Source organism: Carettochelys insculpta, chromosome 1 (assembly GCF_033958435.1).
Source record: "Carettochelys insculpta isolate YL-2023 chromosome 1, ASM3395843v1, whole genome shotgun sequence".
Lineage (NCBI taxonomy): Eukaryota > Metazoa > Chordata > Testudines > Carettochelyidae > Carettochelys > Carettochelys insculpta.
In genome coordinates this window covers 45,427,669-45,439,346 of record NC_134137.1, presented here as the reverse complement: position 1 = coordinate 45,439,346, position 11,678 = coordinate 45,427,669, and the positions used below count along the sequence as shown (strand labels likewise).

At 44.8% G+C, this 11,678-nt stretch overlaps 1 protein-coding gene across 3 annotated transcripts in view; it reads right to left on the bottom strand.

Moving 5' to 3' along the window:
• Positions 1–4,345: 4,345 nt before the first annotated feature.
• The window catches only part of IFT88 (intraflagellar transport 88), an 82,709-nt gene continuing 75,376 nt past the window's right edge, over positions 4,346–11,678 (bottom strand). For all 3 annotated transcript variants that reach the window (XM_074985281.1, XM_074985271.1, XM_074985291.1), the window contains exon 26: positions 4,346–5,910. In XM_074985281.1, coding sequence (XP_074841382.1) covers positions 5,789–5,910 — 122 coding nt within the window. In that variant the 3' untranslated portion in view covers positions 4,346–5,788. The remainder of the gene's footprint in view (positions 5,911–11,678) is intronic.

The following is an 11,678-nucleotide window of genomic DNA, read 5'->3' as shown; positions in this document are numbered from 1 at the left end:
CCCGCCCCCTCCTGCTGGGTTTGGGGGCAGCTGCACAACGCAGGCGGAGAGCCCCCGAGGCGCTGCTGCCCCCCACGTGCCCAGCCTGCAGGCGGCTTTTTAGCGGCCGTGGGGACGCGCCGCTGTAACTAGAACGATCCAGGTGGGAGCTCTGGGCTGCAGCAGCTCTCGCGGAGCGCAGCCCCGTCGCTTCAGGTAGCAGAGCCCTGTCGAACCAGCAGGTAAAACCTGATGGGCTGAGATGGGAAAACAAGCCCAGGCCTCCTGGAGCAGCCCACGGGTGCGTTTTCAGATGTGCATCTAGGAGGAACCTTTCCGAGCAGGCCAGACACCGCTCTTATTGGTCTCTGTAGCTAAAGTTAGAAGCAGGGGGGACCCCAATTCTGCTTTTGGCAGGCTCAGGTGTCGCTTGTGTTTCTGCTTTGCTCTTGAGCGGGGGAGGGGGGGAAGGAGGGGGTAATGCCCCATCTGCACTTTGTTGTCTGTCTTGATGGTAAAATCTGGGAGCTTGATGCCCCAAAATAGTAGGACCCAGCAAGCTCCAGGCTACCTGGCATTCCACAACCATGGGAGACCACTGAGTGGGGTCATGGGGTGCATTGAGTGGGGGTGTCTGGGTTATTTTCAGGGTGCATCTTCGCCACAGGGAAGCAGCAAACCTACTGCTAATTTACTGATTGACTTGACAGAGATCTATTCACAGACAGTTGGTCTGGCTTTTTCCAGGGGGCATCTGTCACTCTTTCCATCCGCTTGGCAGTTTGGCCATGATCTGTTGACAGAAGTTTTGTCAGAAGATATCTTCTGACAGAAACTTCTGTGGACCAATTGCTGTAATCTAGACATAGCCTGAGGTCACCGTACAAGGGGGATAACTATATTTACTCACTTTAGAGGTGTACTGAGAGGATTAATTTGTTAATTGGACAGATTCTGAGAGGTGCTGAGCACCTGCAACTCCCAGGGACCTCTGTGGGAATAGCAGCTGCCCAGCTCCACTTTGGAGAGGTACCTAAATTTTACACAGCACTTTAAAGCTGTAACAGTGGGATATTCAAAAATCCTCAGCATTGCCCTAACTCAGTTCCCTTTGCAAACTGTTTCACTTAAATAGGAGCAGAGTTAGACCAGCTCAGAGCTTTTCAACATCCCACTTGTGAAGTGCTATCTAGAGGGTAATACGTATCCTTCACTCTTCTGCTTTGCACATTTCTGTCCAGCCTCTTCATCATCCTAATTGCTCTTCTGTGGTCATGTTCCAAGTCTTTATTTCCTTCCTGTAGCAAAGAGCCTAGAATTACATGAGTCTCTACTGTGGTGTAATCTGATCAGGGAATTACCATGAGTATTACATGTGATAGCCCCATTAGACAGTTTAGGATTAAGTAGGTTATCCAGCCATTGGCGTGAATTTGTGAACTGGATGCCTGATGTTTATGACTTTTGTGTGATGAGAAGTTTCTGTTGCTTACCTGCAAAGCGAATATATACTTGGCCATTCCCTGCTGGTTTGTTGAGCTGGGCTCTGACCACATTGCAGATTTCTGCTGCAGCATTACTCTAGAAAGGACAGATAGAAAATAAGTACATTTTTGCACTTAAGCTAATGATACAGATAACTGCAGAAGGTGGAGTAGCACCACAGTACAAGCCAGTTACGAACCAAGTGCCACACTACAGGTCAATTATGAACAAATAACTAAAGCTAGCATCTCATGAAGGTGTTCAACACAAAATTGATGTAATATTTGTAAACCAGTTGACTATTCATCAAAGAAGTTTGCATAAAGCCAGATTAGAAACTACTGAAGTCAATGGAAAGTCTTCCTATTAGTTTCAATAGGATTAGGGGAGAATGGGCCAGGTGTGCCAGACCCCACACTTGTCCCACAAGCTTTGCAGCAGGGCCGTCATGAAGTTGGACCCCTGATCTGTGAGGACCTCCTTGGGGAACCCCACTCTGCTGAAAATGGACAGGTGCAAAGATCCCTGGCCAGAAAAAGTTCTGTAGCAACCTTCTCCTGGTGCTGTGGATCCCCTGGTGTCCTGCAAGCAGGACATCATGGGCTAGGTACAGCAGCCTGCACCAGTGCTTTTGGGGAACCACCAGCTGCCTCTGGGCCTCTCATGGCTCTGCTTTGCATCTGGGAACCCATTCCTAGTACAGGAATCCCTTTAATCGCACCTCGAGCTCCAGCTGTCACAGCTCTGCTGTGGGGGACTCTGCCCGCGATGGACTACCGCTAGCTGAGTGCGCTTTTCCTTAGGGTGGGAGAACAGAACCCTTATCTGCAGAAGAGAGGACTGAAAGAAATAAGAGGAGAAACCTTCTCTCCTTCCAGAAGTCTCTCTCTGGTTTACAAACTAATTATTTAGGGCATGCAAAAGGTTTACACACCCTTGCATGATATATCAGAAACAAACCAGTAAGTGCTACATCAACAGTCACTTGAGCTGTTTATCAGATTTGAGTGAGCATCATTACAACTCCCCCATATTGTTTCACAGTAAACCTCTAATTCCACTTAACAGACCACACCAGTCTATCACATGTCAATGTTAAAAACAAACCACAACAATCTTTCCTCCCACAGCCCCCCCCCCCCCCGCCCCAATAAAAAAGTACTGCCCCAGGTGGGGTTTTTGGTACATGTGCTGGTGAATGCATTTTTTTCTGAATACTGAATCAAAGTATATATTTGTCCTCTATTTGGCTGTTAATCAGTGCATCCATTTTCCATATGCTTACATTCAATTCCCCTATTTCTGACCCATTCCTCCAGAGTTTGACTAGTTACCTTTTCCCAATCAGAGGCTATGGATGGCTTAGCAGCTACCAAAAAATGAAAGGTTAAGACTTCATTTCCTTTGGGATGGTCATTTTCACTAGGCAGCCCAGGAGGTTTAGCAATGAAGCATTTTGTAATAAATATCCAACATTGGTGATAGCTGGTTGTAAGTTGGATCCCATACTCTCTGATTGGACATCGCATAGATGCATAAAATCTGTGCTTTCACCACAGTTTTGCCAGTATCTTACCCATTCCAATCTAAAAACAAATATTTTGACCTGACTGTTATAAGGCCCTACTGAATCAGTATCTGAAAAGACATTTTTTTTTCATTGTACTCCAGAATGTGGTTGCTGGTCTTCTTTTCCAGCTCAAATATCTGGTCATTCCTCTGGGATAATTTATCTAGTCAGCTCTTTTCCCTTTTGTGCCATATATCTGCAAAGATTGACATATTGTACATTAGTTATTTTTGTTTCCTAATTGACCAGATGCCATCCCTTCTTTTAAAGTTAGATTGCGTTATAGGACAGCTTTTCTAGAAAGCTGAGAGACACAACGTGGAACTTGAAACTATTGGTATTAAGAGCCCATGGGACAGTTAGTTTTGAGCTCTAAATAAGTTAGCTTGTTTACTGCAATGCTGGCCAACTGTTTTTAATTGCACACCTTTGCCACTTTTTAAAGCCCTCCAGTTTGTGCATGTGGTTGGTAAGGGAAACTAATTTACTTTATGTATACTCTATCCCAAAACCATAGCTTAGCCTTTACTAAAGGATGTGTATACGTTTCTTGAAGGTGTGATTTTAAATTATTTTATCAATCTGCGGTAGCTGACCAATGTTTACACTGCCACAATTTTCTTGTTTAATAAAGAACTAGTGTGTTGCTGGCTTAGAACAGACCCCGCCCCCCGCAACGAGCACTGCCTTGAGGCAGCTAACATAGTAGTACCGCAGAGATCTTCAGTAGCTAAGCCCACCATTTACTGGGTCTGTACAAAGTCTCTGCACTCACTCTTGACCTTTTCTTCTCCTGTATACAATTGTAATACTGTCCTCTGTATTTGTGCAGGGGTATTATCTGGGATGATTACAGAAAGATTTTTGAAAGAATGTGTTTTTGCTGAGGTTATTCTTCCCAGGTTACCAAGGAGGGGTATACTTCTCCCTATATTCCAGATGTTTTTTCATTTGCTGAAGTGATAATTTAAGACGTAGACCATAAGGCTCTTCTAGGTCGTTTGAGCTTTGAATTCCCAGATATCTTATAGAATTCAGTGTCCATTTATATCCAAATCTTTTCTAGAGGAATTATCTTTCAGGATCTGGCAAGTTTATAGCTAGCATTTCAGATCTGGCATAGTTTACTTTAAATTCAGACACTTGCGGTTATCATCTTCTCACTGTAACAACTAGCTATCCCAGATTCTCCAAAGTTATCTATCTTCCACTCTATTTATGCTTCAGAGCAGAAAGCTTACATAACCAGTGGATTCTGACAGCTGCATTTGGCTGAAAGACAACTGTGCCGCAGAAAAAAATCACCAGAAATCATTTATTGGATAACTGCAAAATAAGATCCCCTAGGGTTACACATTCACAGAGAGAGGTACAATCAACAATACATCTATGACCTGCAGAGGAACCATGGAAATGCTTTTTAAACTAGACAAGAATACTCTTGACAGATCTACTTGTGAATCATGGAATTATAAATAGACTGAGCCTTGTTGTACCAAGTACAGAAGTCTAAATGGAAAATCAAATAGCCAAATATGTTTAAAAACTGATCTATGCCATTTAATTCAAACTATTTAAAACAATGTTAAAAACAGTGGACTGACTGATAATTAATACAGAAGTATACTACTCTGAAAAGACACTAAATCGTAGAGTCCGACAATGCTGTTTTCTTGTATTGTGCCACAATAACGCCATATCAAACTGGTTCACAATTTTTTTTTTCTCGTTAGCTGTGCACACTCAACCTGGGATCTGAAAAATCAAACTCAGCCCTTTTTTGGGATAGGCCTCATTCCCAATAACTAAGATTCAGAAACCTAAGTCTAGCTGGCAATTCTGTTGAGGATGCACATGCTAGAATACAATCCAGCACACTGACCATATGCTGGGCTATCAAGAAAAGACAAAAATAAGATATTTTACTTCTTAAACAACCCAGGAACGGATCTCTTGAGTGAGGAAGTGCTGATAGTGCAGTCTGAGTTTAGTTGCATTTTGGCCCAGATTCAGCAAATCATTTAAGCTTGATCTTAAGTGTATGCTTAGGCCTCCTTCAGTTAAGTATTTACTTGTGTGTTTCGCTGAATTTGGCCTTAAAGATGACAATGCAATGTGTGACGCTATTCATAGAATCATAGAACACTAAAACTGGAAGGGACCTCGAGAGGTTATAGAGTCCAGTCCCCTGCCCTCACAGCAGAACCAAGTACCATCTAAGCCATCCCTGACAGATGTCTAGCTAATCTGCTCTTAAATACCTACAGTGAGGGAGATTATACAACCTATTAACATAGATAAATTGATTATAAAATAAATTCTGCCCTCCGGTTAGTCCTGTGAAACTCCTATCCTTCTTGAATGATCTTGGAGGTATTTTGGATGGAAAGATGCTTTAAAATTGCAAACCACTGAAGAGACATCTGTGCTCCACACTGTTACAATGTGTAATATCTTTGCAAACAAAAGCTTTTGAAATTTGCTACAATTCACAACCAGCTTGTTAGAAGAGTGCCTGAGCACAGTTTTTATGTATGACCAAAACAAAACAAACAAAAAGCCCCCATAAATTTACCATGTTTATTAATTATACCAGAAACTCGACTCCAAATTCACAATTTTATATATACACATTACCACAAATAAGTTTCTCAAACATTTTTTGTCAAATTCTAATACAAAATTATCATCGCTGAATCTTTTGCTGCTAAAACTTTTTTAAAAAATTAATGTTGTCCTCTTTTATACTGTACATTATTCTGGAAGCAAATCATCTCCTAATTCTTCATCAGCAAACTCATCTTCATCCATTCTTTTTCTTGCTGCAGTTTTTGGTCTCTCTGTTTGTGGGCCAAGTGGATCAACATAGGATGCATCTAGGATTCAAAAGAAGCATCAAGATATAAGCTTTATTTAAAGTACTTTAGCGTGCATCACTCACATAGGATTAAATGAAGAACTATGTGAAATGTGCTACAGATGTACATGATGCTTTACAGGACAGATGAATGACTGCACTGCACTTAAAGCAGACCAAACATTGGCTGGGCTTACAGGAGGAAGGCAGCTATGCTTTTTGGCTAAGGTGGTGGGGAAAGGAGACTGAAGTCAGCAACTGCTATAAAAGATTGCAGGTGGTCAGCTTTGGGGTGTTAAGTCACACCCTGGGATGTGTGGTCCAAAGGTTATTAAAGGTGCTAGCCCTGGCTGTGGAAAGCCCTTTGTATCACATAGCAGGTAAGGCAGCACTCAGGAAGGAATGAGGCTGGCTTAGGCTCTGCTGTGGGCATTGTGCTAGTTGCTTCTGTTTGAGGAGGCTGGGAAGGAATTTTCCTGCACCACCAGATTGGCTTCAGTGGAGTAAGGTTTTTTTCACCTTCCCTACAGCCAGTATGAGGAAGGACCATTTCTGGTAAGAAGGAAGGGTGGTGGGCAGTATGTCACAACTTCCTGAATAACAGCATAACAGAACTGGGAGAGAGGGACTGGGGACTCCTCTCATTGGTACAGCCAGGAGACAACCCCCCTGCCCATTCTCATAGCCCAACTTAACTCTAGCTAGTCAGGTCCAAGCCATGGGTTGGTTGGGGGATGGGAGGCAGATGAAAAATGAAGTGTGTGGACTGATGGAAGCCCTGGATACTGATTTGAATGAACATGGATTTGCCTGTATACTTTATCTGTCAGGTAGTCCCAGCATCTATATAACAATATTGCAAACTTATTAAAACCTGTATCAAATGTCCTATGTCCTCCTTTCAGTATAGCCGGAAAACAGTGCTGACTCTGTGCCCTGAAAAATTTACTGCATTGGGATTTACTCGCTTAAACCATTACACACACACTTAGTGTCACTGAGGCCTGGTCTACACTAGGAGGTTAAATCAAACTTAGGTTGATTCTCTAAGTCAATCAGTCCACACTACAGGGTCCATTCTGATGACAATAAGGGTTCCTAAGGTCGACTTTTCTACTCCTGCTTTTCACAGGAAGTAATGCCAAAATTGGCCTTGCATGGTCAACTTTATGGTATTGCAGACAGAGCACTGTGAAATTCAATGTTCTTGACTTTCTGGAGGTGACTTGCAGAGCCCCAATATGACCACTCTGGCCACTATTTTCAGCTCTGTGCTCTTCATGTGTGAGAAAATGGCTTGGGAAAGTTTGAATTTCATTTCCTATTTGGCCAGTGTGGAGAGCAGAGATGGCAGCACACCACAACAGCACATCTGGCCATGAATTCCCAGGGTTGTAGACAAGCTTTAGCATAGCATGCAGCATGTAAGAGATCCAGGACCTTATTGCTGTAGAGTGTGGGGGGATGAAGCTGTACTGGCAGAACTACAAAGCAGCAAAAGAAATGCAGACATCTATGCCACGACTTCACAGATCAAGTTGGAAAAAGGATACATCAGGGATGCCTAGCTGTGCGGCATGAACAGGAAGAAGCTCAGGCAGAAGATACAGCAAGCAAAATGATGTTCTGGATCATTGCCGCAAATATGCTGCTTTTGTGAGCAGCTGCATGGGATTCTAAGGGGGGGGACCAAACCACTGTCCCCAGACAGCCTGTGGATACCTCCCTAAGGATTCCTCAGGCAGTCTCTGGCAACAGCAGGGAGGACATGGTAGATGAGAAGGAGGAGGACAACAATGGTCGGCAGGCAAACAGAGCAGGTGATATAACTGACAGCCAAGAATTATTTTTAACTTTAGATTGCATCCCCCTCCTCCCAGGACATTTCACAGCCTGATCCCAATTGTTGGAAGGACAACTGTAGTGAGTTCTCATTTTTAATCATGCTGCATTTGGGTGTGATCTGTGGTGGGCATTGTACCTACAAAGCCTAGCCCCCCTGGAACTTAACATGTCTGTGGATGGAGCATTGATCCTCCCTGCACGCCTTCATAAAGCTCTCAGATAGGTACTTCTTAATCCTTCAAGAGGTTTCTGGGGAGACCTGCCTTATTCTGACGTCCATGATAGGACACCTTTCCATGCCAAGCCAGCAGTAAGTAATGGTGTCATTGTACTGCAGAACAGTGCAGCATACCAACCAGCCTTTTGCCCACATTATCAGCATGTGATGTCAGCATCTGTTCCTTATTAATGTGTGTTATTCTAAGCAGGCTAATATCTTGCATTGCAACCTCAAGGAAGCAGGGGAAGGAGCATTAAGCTACGATAGCACAAGATGCTCTGCCGTGCCTGAACCACCACCTTCCCTTTAGGTGGTTCTTGGAAGAGAAACTTTCACTGTCCCAGCGAATTATGAGGAAGAAGCATGCAGTGACTGTGAGAGCCAAATAGTCGCAGTAGTACAGGCCACATTACCATGCCTACCCCCTCAAACTTCTAGGAAAAGTGAAACTTTTATCATACCAGGAAAGCGTGGAGGAGAAGCATGTGGCAACAGCGACTGCCACTCCCCACCCCCGCTTGCATCATGCACAGCTGCAGAAACTGCTTTTGAATCACAGGCTTGAAAGCATGCCCCAATCTGTGCCTTACCATGACTGGAAGTGAACAGAGTCAAGTAGCTCCCTTAAGATCTTGGTATAGTACTCACTGCACGAGGATGCTTAAAACCAAAAATTGGTCTTGTACATAATGACACATCCTATTGTTTGCCACAGAGGCTCTTTCATGGAATTACTTAGTGTGTTTTAAAGCTTCTCATCTACAATAAATGCATCTCTCTAATGTCTTTTGTTGCAGTGTGTTCAACAGCAGGCTCATTGACCATCCCTCCCCAGCCTCCTCCAGCAGTTAGACTGCTACAGATCTAAAGGAGAAAATGACGATGGACAGATATGGTGCTAGAGCAGGTGCAAGCTGCCCATACAGACAGGGCAAAGTTAAATGCATGGAGAAGCATACTAGAGGAGAGGAGGGCACTCACAGACCATGAGGTCCAGACCCAGGTGCACATGTTGAAGCTGATGAGGCAGCAAAGAGAGCTTTTGATGTGTTTGGTATGGGAACACCGAGCCTCATTGCGGCACATGAACCACACGCTCTCCTCACCATGTTCTGCACTCTTTCCCCATTGGCACTGCAGAATGTGGGGGATGGGGAGAAGCAAGTACAGCCTTGCATTCCACTCCCAGGGATGCCTCTCAGAGCACCCGGCTGACATTTCCCCACTTGTGATGGCAAAATGCCTCTTGCCATTGCTTATCCACCTCCAAAGCCCCTACCATGAACTCCTTTACTGTATGCTACATTTTGTTCCCCTAAATAAAAATGATTAAGCTCTCAAAAAGTATCTTTATTGCTTGTGTTGCATGGGGTAAGGAGAAGTTTACAGGCCAGCACACAGAGGGGGCACCTCCTTACCAGCAACAGATATGACTGTCATGTTGCTGTCCGGTCATACATAAAGCTGTTTTTCAAAGCGTCTCTAATAAGCAGTACCCCTTGCTGTGCTCTCCTTATTGCTCTGGTGTCTGGTTGCTCATTATTAGTGGCCATATTTGCATTAGTCCTCCAGCCTGGCATGAAATTTCCACTTTACTCTCACATAAGTTATGGAGCATACAGCAGGCAGCCACCACAAGGGGAATGTTGCTTTCACTGAGGTCTAACCAAGTCAGGAAGAACCAGGCTTTTGAACAGCCACATTCTACCATTCTGCACTTGCTCAGTCTGTAATAGAACTGCTCCTTACTAAGATCCAGGCTGCCTGTGTATGGCTTTGTGAACCAAGGGAGCAATGGGTAAGTTTGATCTCACGGGATCACTACTGGCATTTCCATTCCTCCAACGGTGATTTTCTGGTCAGGGAAGAAAGTTCCATTCAGCAGCTTTCTGAATAGACCAGAGTTCCTAGAGATGTGTGTGTCATGCACCTTTCCTGAACATTCCACGTTGATGTTGGTGAAGTGACACCTGTGATCCACTAACACCTGCGATGCCATGGAGGTGTATTCCTTGCAGGTTATATATTCTCTGGCAAGTAGTCTGGTGCCAAGATAAGGATATATATTCCATGGGAAACTGTTTAACCTTGCAAGGCTGAGAGCTAAGACTAAGGTGCGAGAAGTCCTCATCAGAGACATGCTGTTCGCAGACGATGCTGCTGTAGTGTCTCACACAGAAGACCAGCTTCAAAAACTGATGGATCAGTTCTCCAAAGCTTGCAAGGACTTTGGGCTTACCATCAGCCTAAAGAAGACAAATGTACTCGGTCAAGATGTTGCTGAATCCCCATCAATCAGCATTGACAACTATATGTTAGAGGTCGTCCACGAGTTCGTTTACCTCGGGTCCACCATCACTGACACCCTGTCATTGGAGACTGAGCTAAATAGGAGGATCAGAAAAGCAGCCACAACTCTGTCCAGACTCGGCAAGAGAGTGTGGAATAACAACAAGCTGTACACTCACACCAAAATGCAAGTCTACAGAGCCTGCATCCTCAGCACCCTCCTTTATGGCAGCGAGACTTGGACCCTGTATGCCTGCCAGGAAAAGAGGCCGAACGTCTTCCACTTGCGCTGCCTCAGGCACATCCTTGGAATATCATGGAAGGACAGAGTGACCAACACCGCTGTCCTCGAGCAAGCTGCAATCCCAACCATGCACACCCTCCTCAGGCAGTGTCGACTCCGCTGGCTTGGCCACGTCCACAGGATGAATGATGGAAGGATTCCAAAAGACATCCTGTATGGTGAGCTAGCCTCTGGCAAAAGACCTCCCGGACGCCCCCAGTTGCGCTACAAAGATGTCTGCAAGAGAGACCTCAGAGAGGTAGACATCGAGCTGGACAACTGGGAAGAACTAGCAGATGACCGCAGCAGATGGAGGCAGGGGTTACACAAGGGCCTTCAGAAGGGCTAGATGAAGATCAGACAGCTAGCAGAGGAGAAGCGAGCGCACAAAAAACACAATAAGGACTTGCCAGACACCCACTACATCTGCAAGAAATGCAGCAAGGACTGTCACTCTCGTGTGGGTCTTCATAGTCACAATAGACGCTGTAAATGAAGTCCTCAATTGAAACTTTAAAGGGCACGATCCATAGTCTATACAGACTGAAGGATGCCTACTACTACTACTACTACTACTACACACCACCACAGCTAGGGAACCCCTTCATGGCAAAACCATCCGCTACATCCTGCACATTTCCCAGAGTCACTGTCTGTCATAGCAGAAGAGTACTGATTGCTTTGGCTATCTGGATCACAGCATCCCACTGTAGATTCCGAACTGACTGCCACTGATTGGTAGCTGTCTGGGGATGCAAGCTTCTGTAGAGCTATTGCCACTCACTTCTGAACGGAGAGAGCAGGTCTCATTTTGGTACTGCAGCACTTTGGGGGACTGGGGGCCTTAGAAGGCAGACGGGGTAAGCAATTTGCAAAGTTCCAAGAAAGCGGCATAGAGAAGTTTTGTAGCCACTGGTAATTGTCCCACACCTGCAGAACAATGCAGTCCCACCAGTCTGAGCTTGTTTCATGGCACCAGAACTGGCACTCCACAGTGTACAAAATATTGAGTGCAGCCAACATCTCCCTGTTCCTGCTATCCGGTGCTTCACATTCATGTATGTCCAAGTCCTCCTCAGAATTTTCATGGTGATGAAGGATGCTTAGGCTCTGCACATACTGCAGCATAATATGTAAGGTGCTCATAATA